Below are 14341 nucleotides of genomic sequence, written 5' to 3'. Positions count from 1 at the left end.
TTGAGATGGTCCAGGCAAGGATGGGCCCAAGTGGGGCAAAGTCCATCATCAACCTACACTCACCTCGGGCCACCAGCTCAGCCATACCTCAGCCAGACACAGGAGAGCTGGGCTGAGCACCACTCCCGGCCCCTTCGGAACCGCCATGCCCCTCCTGCTTATGCACCTCTCCACCTTCACTCTGCCCTCAGTGAAGGCCACCACCTTGCCCCTCTGCAGCCTCCGTCCACCTGGCAGCCAGGTTGGACCCTGGCCTTCCAAGCTAAGGTCCTTTGGTGGTTCCTCATGGCCCTCAGGGTGAAGCCACCTGCTTTTGAGACCCTCTAAGGAGCCCGTCCACCCACACACACTCCAGACGCCCATCACCACTTATCCCCCTATGTCTCTCCCTCAAACTTCCTTTTTCGTCTCTCCACTTTGAGCCCCACTCCTCCTGGTTGCACGGTTAGCAGGAGACTTGCTCCAGGTCCAAGCCCAGGCCGCAGCATCCTTCCCCTCACGTTCCCCAAGCTCCGAGTCTCCCCATCACAGTCCCTACACCCCTGTCCCCCGTGTCCCCATTGTCCCCCGACCCAGAGCATGCGCCTTCCGCGGCCTCCATCACTAGACCCCGTGTCCCCGAGTCCCTCTGTCCCCCACACCTCCCCTGTCCCGCGCTCCCCCGTCCCCGGTCCTATGCACCACCCCGTTCCCCTTGCATCCTCTGACCCTGACCCCTGCCCCTAGTCCTCCGCTCCTCCCAGTACCCCGCATCCACGGGTGCCCGCGCCCGCGCGCTGCGCTGGCCGGCGCGCCCAGGTGGATGCGCGCGCGTTGCGTGGAGACGAGCGGTGGGCACACCCTAACCCGCCGGCCCCGCCTCCCACACCGCGGATTGGCTCCCCCTAGGCTGGCCGGGTCCCGATTGGCTCGCGCCGCGTGGAGGCCGGGCCCGTTTCACGGTGGGTAGCACCGCAGCGTGGATGCTGCTTGGTCCCGCCGCGGCCCCCAGGAGCGTGGAGCCCAAGCGGCCGGGCGGGGCCGGGCGGGGGCAACGCTGGGAGCCGCTCCGCCGCCCACCCAGGGCCCTCGGCCAAGGGCAACCTGGGGTCGCGGCCGCACCCTGTGGCCGCGGGCGGCGGACAAAGAGCCATGCGGGGCTGGGGGACGCAGCGCGGGGCGCGCGGGAGCGGGGGGCCGCAGCGGCGCCGCTGAGCACGGCCCGAGGCGGGGCGGGGCCGGCCGCGATGCCGTGGTTCCCGGTGAAGAAGATCCGCAAACAGATCAAGCTGCTGCTCCTGCTGGTGCTGCTCACCTGCGCCGCGTGGCTCACGTATGTGCACCTGAGCCTGGTGCGCCAGGGCCGCGCGCTGCGCCAGCGGCTGGGCTACGGGCGAGGTACGGGAGGGGGCGCGCGCCCTGGGGGCGAGGGGCAGTGAGGGCCCCGAGCAGCGCTGGGCCCAGGGCCTCCCATCGCGCCCGGGTCTCAGCATGGGCCAGATCGGCCTGGAGACCCCATCTGCCTTTCCTAGCTCGGCTCTATTGGGGCAGGGGGTGCGGCTGGGCAGCGCCCGAATGCCCAATGACGTCAGCAGTGACGTTCGCGACCCTCTTGGGGAGCGTCCCCGAACCTGGGCGGACTCCGGAATCCAGCCCGGAGCGGGTAGTGACGGGGTTAAAGGTGGGCTCCTGGAGAGGTCTGCGCTCTCAGGCCCTGAATGCTGGGATTCCCGAGAGGCCAAGTATGGCTGCGCCTCCACCACTTGCCTACTTAGCAGAGCCTCAGTTTCCCCATCTGCTGGGGAGGAGGAGAGGGACAGAGATCCTTCTTCTGGACTTAGGTGGAGGGGGACGAGGGCTGGGGGGAGCTGACCCTTGCAGTTGCAAGCTTCCTGGAGGAGGTGTCCTAGGTAAACCTGTGATCAGGGACTGAGACGCTTGTGTGTTGGAAGGTGAGGCATGCGGATGGGGACCCAGCCTGGGGAACCTCAAACTGCTAGAGTGAACTCTCCCAGGCTCCTCGAGCTCAGGCTCCAGTGGAGACAGACAGTGATCAGGTCCTGGTGAGCCCTGTGAGAAAGAGTCAGGGGAAGGGTCCTGCCACTTTAGCTAGGGGGATCCCAGAGGGCCTCTTGGAGGTGGTGACCTTTGACACACAAGATTTGCAGGAGGAGGGGCAGAGCACCTGGAACCTGGGGGTAAGTGATGAGAGAGAACGACCCACCTCAGGGCAGGGAAGATGCCAGCCAAGCTGCTCCTGGCCCTTCTTGAGGAAGTGGGATGTCCTTAAGATGGGCAGTGCGAGTCTTGCCTCCCAAAGACTCAGCACGATTCTGACTCACGGAAGTCTTGGCCCACCAGAAAGGGGTCCAGAGCTCCCCATTCAGTCCCACAACTGGCTCCACAGACTCCCAGGCCAGGGGTCAGGGGCTTGTTCCAACCACCCCCAAGAGTCCATGCATCTCGCAGCTGTCCCTCCCTCTAGAGGCCCCCAGCACTACTCGGGCCCTCAGAGAAGCCCCCCGCCCTCCAGCTATCAGCAAGCAAAGCAGAACCCGAGTGTGACCCAGCAACACAGAACATAACCTAACTGCCTCTGTGGTTTTCCGAGCAACCTGTCCTCCCCAACCCGACTTCCTGAGCAGCTGGGGAGCTTAGCTCAGCAACTGGGAGGGGGCAGAGGTGTGGGAACACCACTTCTGAGGCCTCCTTTGCTCTCAGCTGGACCAGCAGGGAAGCTCGGGACTCATCAACCTGTCCGGCTCTCCTGGGTAGGCCAGAGCTCAGGATTATGAAAAAGCTCAAACTCTCAGGTGGCACCTGCCAAGAGCAGCCCCAGCGCGAGCATCTCACCTCTGGCTGCAGCCTGCCTCCTGTCCAGCTACAGACTCCCACCAGGGCAGGGCTTGTGAGAAGCTGGGTGTCTGAACACGTCTGAGGCCTTCCTGACGGCCCTGTCAGCACCGTCTTCACTTCCACCAAGAAGGCTTCCCAGTGTCCAGCAGCCTGTGCAGGCAGAGGTCCTGGAGGGAGGGCGAACCAGGAGGCAGGAGGCCTGTCGGGTTCTCACTGTGCTGGGGCTCAGCCCCTACAGGACTGGGATGGCAGCCTGGGTTGGGCCCCCACTGCAGGAGGCTCCCAATACCCACAGACTCACCTTGGTGGGCAGGGAGCATCAGGCCAGGCCAAGGAGCTCACCTCCCAGCTAGACAGAGGACAGGTGTGGGGGAAGAACCCATAATAAGAAGCAGGGGGCAGGCACCATGGAGCTCTCACAGGCAGAAGGCCGTGGGCCACCCTCCTCCCCCGGAGAAGGCACCCAGGCCAACTGTGTCCATCTAACTCCTCGGGATCTGGATCGAGGGGTGGGCATAGATGTTGAAGCCTAGGTTTGGCCCTGCAGCAGAGGGGCTCCTGGCTTGGGTGTCCCTGGATGGGAGCAGACATGGGGTACAGGGAAGCCTCACCTTGGAGGCTCAGATCCCAGGATATGGAACCCCCAGGTCCACAGCTTAGAGAGGAGGTCTGGAAAGTTAAGGGCAGTGTGGAGGTGGTCTGGCTTGGGGAGTTTTAGGGGTGCCAAGCTCTAGAGATGGCCACAGACCTGGGAGGGGTTTCTCAGGGAGACAGTCTCCCTCCAGGAACTGGCCCCAGGTCCTCTGGCAGCCAGACCAGCGTGCCTATCCCTCCTCTGCCCAGGCTGGTGCCAGGGTACCTTTGGTCCCGGACCCTGGCCTGGAGGGCAGTAGGTGGCACATGAGCCACGGGCTGGGGCTGGCATAGTTTCAAGATCATGGTGCCCTCCTGACAGCAAGCTGCAGCCCTAACCTTTGGCTCTCAGTTCTGGTAAGGGAGACAGACACCACTCTAGCACATGGGAAAAGAGCAGAGGGCAGAGCAGTCCCGGGGCCTCTTTGGAGGCAGAGCCACCGATGAGGACAAGAGGACGGGTGTGCATGTGCAGGTATACACACCAGCACCTGCACACAGAGCTGCTCCTTCACGCCGGCAGGGCTGGGAAAAGCCAGGTGTAGGACACGGACAGGGGCTGTCTCCACAGAAGTGAGTGTGTATGGGAGAAGGGCCCCACAGAGAGCACTTCCAGATGTAGGGCGGGGCATCAGGAAGGGGCAGATGTGGGGAGGGGGGCTTCAGTGGAGACACCACTGGCCTTCTGCCCCCCGCTGAGCCCAGGAGCTCAGCTGTGGCCTTGGAGAGCCTAGCCCCAGTCACGCCCCATGTGCCACCCACAGAAGGTGAAAAGCTGAGCAGTGTGACCGACGGCCGGGGCGTCGGGGTGTCGCTGTCCACACAGAGGGTGGAGGACTCCAGCGAGAGCCGTGAGGAGGAGCATGTGGTGAGCAGCGCCGTGGGAAGAGCCTGTGTGCACAGCACGCACAAGAGCCAGGGCCACTCGCGGGCCGGTGGCCTCCAGAGCTGTGGGCTGTGTGGGTGGAGGACGCAGGCGTAGCCCCGAGCGGGGCCCAGAAACAGATACCCCGGCCTGGGCGGATGTAGGTGGCGCACATTGGGTGGCCAAGTGTCTGGGCGGGGTGGTGAGGGTCTTCTGGGCCTCGGCATGGTTGGATGTGTGAGGGGTCTCCGTGGGGTGCGTCCCCATGTATCTGTGTGTGCGTGGCCCTTCCCTGCCTCTGCTTCTCAGCTCTGACCCTTGTGCCCTTCTCCCCTGCAGCCGGAAGGTCAGGACCCAGACGTGCTGTTTCCTGGGGGGGCCCGAAGGCCCTTCTCACTTAACCTCACCCATCAGGTGCCCCCCTGGCGGGAGGAGGTGAGCTCTGCTTGGCTGCCTGGTAGGGGTGGGCAGGGCAGGGCAGCGGTGCAGGAGGTAAGCCCTCCTCCTGCCCCCAGTACAAGGGGCAGGTGAATCTGCATGTGTTTGAGGACTGGTGTGGTGGCGCCGTGGGCCATCTGCGGAGGAACCTACACTTCCCGCTCTTCCCTCACGTGAGTGCTGGGGGCTGGGCGGTTGGCCCACAGGTGGGCAGGGGTATGCGGGGGCCCTGATATCGAGGCCACTGCCACCCCCAGACACGCACCACAGTGAAGAAGCTGGCCGTGTCCCCCAAGTGGAAGAACTATGGCCTCCGGATCTTCGGCTTCATCCACCCGGCGAGAGATGGTGCGGGCATGGGGTGTGGGGGGAGGGGGGCAGGAAGGCCCCACACCCCCCTGAGCCCTGTCCTGTGGCCTAGGAGACATCCAGTTCTCCGTGGCTTCAGATGACAACTCTGAGTTCTGGCTGAGCCCAAACGAGAGCCCGGCGGGCGCCCAGCTGATGGCCTTTGTGGGCAAGGTACCCCCACCTGAAGCCCAGCCCCTCCATCCACACCCCTTCTGTTTTCACGGGCCTCCTGCGGCCTTGGTCACTTGTTCCCTCCAGCTTCTTAGGAATGGGGACTGGATGGGGCTGGTGCCCCCAAGGAGGGGGTGAGCCCCCTGCCCCTTCTGTGTCACCCTCCAGACTGGCTCCGAGTGGACAGCGCCTGGAGAATTCACCAAGTTCAGCTCCCAGGTGTCCAAGCCCAGGAGGTGAGTGGCTGTGGGAGCGTGTGTCTGCGTGTGTGGGGACTGGGTGACATGCGTGCATGAGGCCAGTGCTGCTGTGCCTCCGTCTGCTTGGGGCTCCTGGGGCCTGCCCCTGACCTCTCTGTCCCCAGGCTCATGGCCTCCCGGAGGTACTACTTTGAGCTGCTGCACAAGCAGGATGACCGCGGCTCGGACCACGTGGAAGTAGGCGTGAGTGCAGCTGCCCTCCTGAGGGCTTCAAGACCCCACCTCCCCGGACCTGCCCTCCCCTCCGCTGCTCCCTGCAGGGCAGCAGTGTGGACCCTGCCCCAGAGGAGCACCCAGCCTAGCTGACGAAGCAGAGGACAAAGCAGACGCTCAGGGATGGGCTTAGGCTTCACGGTTCCCGCTCGGGGCCCAGGGGGTTCATGGAGGAAGTGGCCCTGGAGTAGAGTCTTGGGAGATGATAGACATCCACCAGGAGACGAGCAGAGGAATTTGGGGTGCATCAAATGAACTCCAGGTCCCCACCCAGAGTCTTCTGGAATCCAAGCAGGCCGGTGTCCAGATCAGGCAGGACTTCCCCCTGAGGAAAATCCCTCTGGCCACTACTTGAAGAGAGCCTGGTAGGAGGGACTTCTAGGGGCAGCCTTGGGGCCTGAACCAGGGAGGTGAGAATGGAGGAAGTGGGGGGTTGCACAGCTACCAAGAGCGTGAGCCTGGCTGGGTGTGGGTTGGTGAGCAGGGTGGGTCGGGTTGGGGGGCATGTTGCAGGTGCCTGGTTTGTGTGCAGTGAGTGTCACCTTAGCTCAGCTTGGCACAGAGTCTAGGCTGGAAATGCAGATTCAAGGTGACCTTGTGGAAGCCGAGGGGGCGACGAAGAGGGCCCGGCATAGCCCATAGGAACCCCATTGTGAGGGCATGGGAGAGGGACAGAGTCTGCAAGGGAGACTGAGAGGGAGTGGCCGGAGAAGCTGGGGAATGGGGATGGGGAGGTCCAGCAGGGAGCGGGGGCTGCTGAGTCCATCCCTTGGAAGGACAGCTCCACCCTCCAGAAGAGCCGTGGCTGCAGCAGCAGGAGCAGGTAGGGCAGAAGCCATAACCAGAAGATGAGGAAGCACCCAGGATGTCAGGAAAGGCCTGGAGGGAGCATGGGAGGTCCTCGCCTGCCTCCAGGGACCCTAGCCGTCTGGGCCTCCTTAGGACCCCCTCCCATCCACCTTCCCAGCTTCCTGCACCCTTGACTAGGCCATCCGCTTTAGCTCCCCACCCCGCATCGGGAAGAATCACTCATCCCTGACCAAGCCAAGTTCCCACCTTGACCCCTGTCCTCTGGTCCTGACAATCCTCTCTACCCTGCAGTGGCGAGCCTTCCTGCCGGGCCTGAAGTTCGAGGTCATAGGCCCTGCTCACATCTCCCTGTACACAGGTGCAGTGCCTGGTGCCTCTCTGGGAAAGGGGGAGGGCTCCTAATGGGTGGTCTCTTTGGGATGGTGTCTGGATGTAGGTGAGGAGGGGTCCCTGGGCACTCCCGGGGACCCCCACATCCTCTGTCTCTAGATGAGTCAGCCCTGAAGATGGACCACGTGGCCCACGTCCCACAGTCCCCAGCCAGTCGCGTCCAGAGGCTCCTGCTGCAAGAGGAGCCCAGAGCCGACATGCTGCGGCCAGATCCACGAGACACCTTCTTTCTCAGTGAGAGGGGGCCCGCGAGGGGCATGGGGCGGGGGTTCCAGGCCGGCCACCCTGTGACCATCCCTCCTGCAGCGCCTCGGTTGGAGCCCTCGAGTCTGGAGAATGTGCTGGAGCCCTGTTCCTACGCCCCCACCTACGTCGTCAAGGACTTTCCTATCGCAAGATACCAGGGACTGCAATTTGTGAGTGCCTCTCGCCAAGACCTTCCCTGAGACCCAGGCCTCCCTCTCCCCAGGGTCCCCTGAGCCTCCTCCAGATCCTCTGGAAGACGCCTGGCCTGAGCACTCTGCCCTGTCTCAGGTGTACCTGTCCTTCGTTTATCCCAATGACCACACGCGCCTCACTCACATGGAGACGGACAACAAGTGCTTCTACCGCGAGTCACCGCTGTATCTGGAAAGGTGTGTGGGTGGTAACAGGGAAAGAATGGGGCGGGGCCTCTGCGCAGCAGGGTCTCTGATGCCCCGCCCCCGCCCCAGGTTTGGGTTCTATAAATACATGAAGGTGGACAGGGAGGAAAGGGAGGAAGATGAAGAGGAGGAGGTGCAGCGCCGAGCCTTCCTCTTCCTCAACCCGGATGGTGAGTGCCCCCCACCGCCTCCGCCCCCAGCTAGGCCCTCCCGGGCAGGGTGACTGAACTGCCCTTTCCACAGACTTCCTGGACGACGAGGACGAAGGGGAGCTGGAACCCACCGAGGCGTCCCCAGCGCAGAGCAGCCGCCTGTTTCCCGCCCCTTTGGCTCCCACCAAGGCCCCAGCCACCCCTGCCCCGCCCACGTCTGCCACCCACCGGGGCGGCCCGGCCCCCAGGCGCTCGCGGGCGCTGAGCTGGGCTGCCCTTCCCCTTCCCCTCCTCTTGGGCCGCGCCCCACCACCACGCGCCGCAGCCCAGCGGCCGGCCCCAAAGGTGTACGTGACACGGGTGCGGCCGGGACCGCGGGCGCCCCCCCAGGCCTTGGCCCCGCTCAGCCCACGAGGCCTGCCCTGGCCGCCCTTCCGCGGCGTCTACCTGCGCCCCAGATCTCTGCCCAGGGTGCAGCTGCGCACACCCTTACGCCCACCCCAGGCTCCTGGCCGCAGGACCGGCAGCCCCCAGGCCACAGAGCTGAGGCCCCTGGCCTGGGCCCAGGCCACTCAGGGGAGCCGGGAGGGTGCGCCGGGACTCGCGGCCCCCACAGCGGACTCTAACTCAACTACTGAGGGGCAGCCTGTGACCTCCTTCCTGAGCTTGTCCCAGGTGTCCAGGCCACAGCTGCCTGGGAAGGGTGAGGAGGAGGAGGAGGAAGGGGACGACGAGGACGAGGAGGAAGGGGCCCCGGGCGATGAGGCTGCGTCAGAGGACAGCGAAGAGGCAGCTGGCCCGGCGCACAGCCAATGGCGCGAGGATGCCATCAACTGGCAGCGCACATTCAGCGTGGGCAACGTGGACTTTGAGCTGCTGCGCTCAGACTGGAATGACCTGCGCTGCAACGTGTCTGGAAACTTGCAGCTGCCCGAGGCAGAGGCCGTGGACGTGGTGGCTCAGTACATGGAGCGTCTCAACACGCACCACGCCGGGTACGGGCGTCGGGCGCAAGTGAGACAGGACTGCCTTGGCTTCTGTGGGATCCTTAGACCTTTCCTAGGGTTTAACAGAGTAGCACACACCCCTTCTCCCTTCTGGGGCTCCTTACTGCATAGGGTCCCATGTATTAGGAACTTACTCCCCAACCCAGGGCTGGCCCTGCAGTGCTGTATGTACCTCCAAACCCCATGCCTATCGCCTTGGACCTAGACCTGAGCCACCCAGGTCTCTCCTCTAGATAGAGACGCACACGAAGGTCAAGCTAAGAGCCCCCTGGACCGCTCCTCCGCTGGCAAAGTGCTGACTCAGGTCTTGGTCCTCAAGGGAAGGCTCAGGGTTCCTGCCCCATTGGACCCTCAGGTCTCCCCTAGGCCCCAGGTTCCAGTCCTGTCTCCACCCCAAGCAGGTATGGGGGCAGAGAGTGGGGGCCCCAGCTTGGCCTTAGGGTTCTCAGAGGTGTGCTGAACCCTTAAGGAGGGGCAGGCAGGCTCTGCAGATAGCCACAACAGGTAAGGGCTGGCCAGGAGGGCTGGTGGCAGAGGACAGGCATCGTGGGCCTCGAAGGCCAGGCACAAGACTCATTCTTCTTGCCTGTGAAACAAAGTTTTGAGACTTTGGGTTTGGCCCATTTGGGTTGTAGACAAGCATGTGGCTGCCTTGGAGGGCAGTGGGTGGGAGGGGAAGCCTGTGACCCAAGGCTTGGTCCAGGGCAGTGACAAGATGTTCTGGGCTCTCAGCGGGGGCTGGAGGCAGGTTGATTCTAGATGGCTGAGAAATCAAACCTGCCCCCTGACTGAACTTCCTGACAGCAGCTCATCATCCGACCAGCATGAGGGGTCTTTCCAGCAGAAGGGTCATGGCTGTGGTCCCAAGGAGCAAGAGCAGACAGACCAGAGAGTCTGGGGCAGAAAGTCCCTGACAGTGAGGACAGCATGGTGGGGAAGGGCAGAGGTTGAAGGGAGGAATTTGGACCCCAAGGAGGTCACACAGGTAGGCTCCTGGCATGAGGGACACTGGCAGCAGAAGGAAGAGTGATCTCAGTCAGGGGCAGGTGCGATTTTCCCAGGATGAGGAGAAGCCTCTGTTTGAGGGCAGAGTGATGGGGGAAATGGTGCACTGAGCAGGGCTGGGGTGGGGGGAGCAGAGAGGGTCTCACTGCAGGCCCAGAGGCTTCTTCCCTGGGGATCAGGATGGCCTTGGGCTGGTGCCAGGGAAGGCACCAAGGAGGCTTCTCAGGGGAAGCACCCAGGACCGTAGAGAGGAGGGGCTGGGGAAGACTGGGGCAAGCATCCAGGCAGGGACACCCACGTCAAAGAGCACAGGAAAGGAGGAAGTTTGCTCATGGAGCATGAGGGGATATTGAGGCCACAAGGTAGAGACCCTCACTGACTTAGAATGCCACTTAAGACGTTTGAACCTCATCCTGTGGACAGTGGGTGTCCCTGAAGATTTCTGAGCATGTCGCTGTGGGCAGGAATGATGGCACCCAGAAGAGAAGACGACAGGAGAGGGCCAAACTGGACTTGGGGGACACCTCCCTTGTGGGCTGCCCTAGGCTGGGGGAGGCACAGAATGTGGGCTTGTCTTCTGGGAACTCCCCGGTGGCCGGGAGGGAGAGGGACCCATGGCAGCACCCTCCCTCAGTCACCTGAGTTTCTGGAGCTGGGGCGATTTGCAGGAAGAGTCGGGGTTGGGGGCAGGGGATGCAACCGCCCACTGGAGGAGCTGACCTGGCCCCGCCTCCCAGGCGGTACGCACTTCTGCGCATCGTGAACGTGGAGAAGCGCAGGGATTCCGCACGCGGAAGCCGTTTCCTCCTGGAGCTGGAGCTGCAGGAACGCGGAGGCGGCCGCCTGCGCCTGTCTGAGTACGTCTTCCTGCGACTGCCTGGAGTCCGAGCCGGGGACACAGATGGGGACGGGGAGAGTCCCGAGCCTACTCCTGAGGTCTCAGCGCACCCCGACGGCCGCCCGGAGCTGTGCCGGCCGCTGCGCCTGGCCTGGCGCCAGGATGTAACGGTACACTTCATTGTGCCAGGTGCGCAGGAGGGCTGCAGGCCGGCCACCTGGGATCGGGGGGACTGGGTCCAGGAGGCCCCATGGGAGATGGGGAGTGCCACTGGCCCTGGAGAGGGTATCACGGTGAGTCAGGGTTGGCTCTGTGTCCCCATCCTCCAGTGAAGAACCAGGCACGCTGGGTGGTACAGTTCCTGGCGGACATGGCCGCGCTGCACGCCCACACAGGAGACTCTCACTTCAGTGTCATCCTGGTGGACTTTGAGAGCGAGGACATGGATGTGGAGCAGGCCCTGCGTGCTGCGCAACTGCCCAGGTAACAGCACCCCGACCAGGGAGGGAGGAGCATATCTTCTCTCTTCCGAACAGCGGATTTTCTTGCCTGCCGTCGCCCCGAGAAATGGGGGCTGTGACTTCCCAGTCTTTACTCCCCCCTGACCAGGTACCAATACCTAAGGCGAACCGGAAACTTTGAGCGCTCTGCTGGGTTGCAAGCTGGAGTGGACGCGGTGGAGGTGCCTGTGTGGGTTGGGGCGGGTGGGCAGAGTGAGATGGGCTGGGGTGGGGGATGCCAAGAGAGGAACTTGTCTTCCGGAGGAGGGGGTGAGGCTCAGACCTCCCCGCTTCCTCCAGGATGCCAGCAGCATCGTTTTCCTCTGCGACCTGCATATCCACTTCCCCCTCAGCATCCTGGACAGCATCCGGAAGCACTGCGTGGAGGGCAAGCTGGCCTTCGCACCTGTGGTCATGCGTCTGGGCTGCGGGAGCTCGCCTGGGGACCCACATGGTAATGCCCTTCAGTCATGCCAGGGTAAAATCCAGGCTCCCTGGGGGCCTCCCAACTCCTAAGGAGGCCAGGGACCCTATCAGTGCCCCCTATAATGCTCAGGACCCCTTGTGGTATCTAGGACCCCCAAAATGCCCAGGACCCCAGGTCCTCCCCTACTAACCCCAGAGTCATGCTCAGCCCCTAGGAACCTCCTCCAACACCCAGGTCATGCACAAGGCTCCTAGGTTATAACCAACACGGAGCAGTGACCCCGAGAGCCCTCCTGAGGAAGGATTTGGGTTTGCAGGACCTAGTGTCTGAAGGGCACCCCATCCTTACCCCAGGTTACTGGGAGGTGAACGGCTTCGGCCTCTTTGGGATCTACAAGTCAGACTTTGACCGCGTTGGAGGCATGAACACTGAGGAATTCCGAGACCAGTGGGGAGGCGAGGACTGGGAGCTCCTGGACAGGTGACCACTTCCTCCCCCATCATGGAGACTGAGACTTCCTTATCTTCCTTATCCTCCTCCTCTGAGGAGGGAGGGGGACCCCCAGGGGTCCTCACATGCTGAGAGAACTCTGCCTTCCTCTTTCCCCGACTCCCAGGATCTGTAGGCCTAGAGGGACCCTCAGACCCCACCCCATTCCCCAAAACCCCTTCCTACCCCAGGGTCCTGCAGGCTCAGGGAAGCGCTTGCATCAGTTCTGACCCCAGATCCTATAGGCCTGGTGGTGGTCCTGAGCCCCCACCCTCCCACCAGGGTCCTAGAGTGGTGGAAGCCCTGATCCCCCTAGACCCTGGGCAGGGTCACGACCACTTCCATCCCATCCCATTCCGAGTTCTGTAGGCTCAGGGCAGCCCTGAACCCCTGCCCTCCCCCTGCAGGGTCCTGAAGAATCAGGGCCACCCCAGTCACCCCCAAACCCAGTCTTGATCACCCCCTGTAGGATCACAAAGATCCTACAGGCTCGGGGGCAGCCCTGACCGCCCCTCTCTACCCAGGGTCCTGCAGGCAGGGCTGGAGGTGGAGCGGCTCCGACTGCGGAACTTTTACCACCACTACCACTCCAAGCGGGGGATGTGGGGCACACGCAGCCGGAAGGCCTCCCACAGGGAGGCACCCTGAAGACCAGCGACCCCTCCTGGCCCAGGCTGCAGCGCTGCAGTGGCAGCTGGCAGCCAAGCTCTGAGCTTGGACCCTGGGGACCCGGCGGGGCTCATCCCAGGGGCACAGCCACCATCTGTGCCTGGCCCTTCTGGCCCACCCAGGCCACTGCCCCATTTGTGCCCCTCCCCAGAGAGGCAGCCTTCATGGCAGGCTGGGGCCCAGGCCTGGTCCCCACGCCCTGTGTGATGATTTCTGTGAAATTCTGCCGTAGCGATGACCTTGTTTTCAGGATTTCCAAGAGTTCCGTCGGTTCCATTTTTTATTCAGAATGAAATGAAATATTTTTTTTAGTTCTGACTCATTCTCCGTGCCTGGTTCTCTTGGGTGGGCAGGGGCGAGCGTCAGCATTGGCAGGAGAGCCCCACACCCATGGGCAGCCCTGGGCACTGTCCCTGCTCCCAAGGCCCCTTCCTGACATGCAGCTGCAGCAGCCATGCTGACCCCATCCTCCTCCACCCTTGAAACCACTCTCCTCTTCCCCTTTAGCTTCTGTTTTGGGCCCTGGAGGGGTGGGGCCTGGCCTCCTTCCTCACCACCCTGTGCGTGGAGCCGCTGGTCACCGGCATGGCATGGGGCCTTCCCACTTGCCATTCAGCCTTCTCCTCAGTCCCCTCTGTTGTGAAGACAGGTCTCAGATGGCAGTCTCACCCCAGCCTCCTCACGCACTCCAACACTTGTCCCCAGGGTGGCAGGGGATGTTCCATGGCCAGGTTCGGGGTATCAGTTAGGACTAAGTTGCCATAAACAGAAAACCCAATGCAGACTGGCTTAGGCCATAATGGGGAGTTTGCTCCTTTGACTTTCGTGGCATACTTGGAGATTCAGGGTCAGCAACCCCCTGGTGGTGCTGACAGGCCTGCCCTTCCCGGGAGGTCCCGATCACAGGAGGGAGGCCGGCCCTCTGCCTGGCCCTGGGTGTGCCTGCCTGGGTGAGTTCCCCACGGCCACTGTCGAACCGACTTACACACACACACCTCTGGAGGTCAGAAGTCCTAAAATTGAGGTTTTCACAGGCCTGTGCTCCTCCTTGGACTTTGGGACTGAATCTGCTTCCTCCATTGCCAGCATCTAGAGGCCACCTGGATGTCCTGGCTCACGGCCTCCTCTCCATCTTCAAAGCTGGCAGCTCACCATTTCCGTATTGCTCTCTCCCTGTGTCTCACCATCGCATCTCCTCTGACTCTGACCCTCTTACAAGGACCCCTATGATTACCACCCAGGATAGCCTCCCCATCCCAAGTATAATCCTTTACGTCATCTGTGAAGTCCCTCTTGCCATGTAAGGTGACAGCCACAGCTTCTGGAGATTAGGGCATGGACATCTTTGGGGCCACTATTCCTCATCCACGGTCAGTGGGAGGACAGTCCATGTACCCAGCACTCCAAACAACCCTCGTGAGATTTACCCAGATTGTATCCTCGGGTCATACCGCACCATTAACACAGGGCAGCACGAAGGATTTCAATGAAAGAGGAGCCAGATGGACACTCCATTCAGGCCCTGAGAAGAGCCTAGAGACGGACCTGCTGGAAGGGGTGGGAAGGGGCATTCGACTCTGTGACTGCTGACCGGAGCAGCCAGCAGGTGTCTGTAAACCTAAGTCACTGATGACATGTGGGCTT

General features: G+C 62.7%; 1 protein-coding gene across 2 annotated transcripts; it reads left to right on the top strand.

Moving 5' to 3' along the window:
• Window positions 1-946: 946 nt before the first annotated feature.
• Window positions 947-12980, top strand: B4GALNT4 (beta-1,4-N-acetyl-galactosaminyltransferase 4). Of its 2 annotated transcripts, none has more exons than XM_072970682.1 (20): window positions 947-1377; window positions 4233-4336; window positions 4673-4768; window positions 4849-4944; window positions 5029-5119; window positions 5220-5293; window positions 5462-5529; window positions 5658-5736; window positions 6868-6934; window positions 7066-7200; window positions 7273-7382; window positions 7501-7601; window positions 7680-7780; window positions 7854-8757; window positions 10512-10801; window positions 10942-11095; window positions 11222-11294; window positions 11413-11566; window positions 11893-12019; window positions 12553-12980. In XM_072970682.1, exons 1-20 carry the CDS (start codon window positions 963-965, stop codon window positions 12674-12676), a joined length of 3363 nt encoding a protein of 1120 aa, XP_072826783.1. In that variant the 5' UTR covers window positions 947-962; the 3' UTR covers window positions 12677-12980. The 2 variants fall into 2 exon arrangements, with proteins under 2 accessions (XP_072826783.1, XP_072826782.1); XM_072970681.1 differs by having other exon boundaries at window positions 5193-5293.
• Window positions 12981-14341: the final 1361 nt, after the last annotated feature.

Source organism: Vicugna pacos, chromosome 10 (assembly GCF_048564905.1).
Source record: "Vicugna pacos chromosome 10, VicPac4, whole genome shotgun sequence".
Taxonomy (NCBI): Eukaryota; Metazoa; Chordata; class Mammalia; order Artiodactyla; family Camelidae; genus Vicugna; species Vicugna pacos.
The sequence above is the reverse complement of the archived record's forward strand: the minus strand, read 5'-3'. Positions and strand labels throughout refer to the sequence as shown.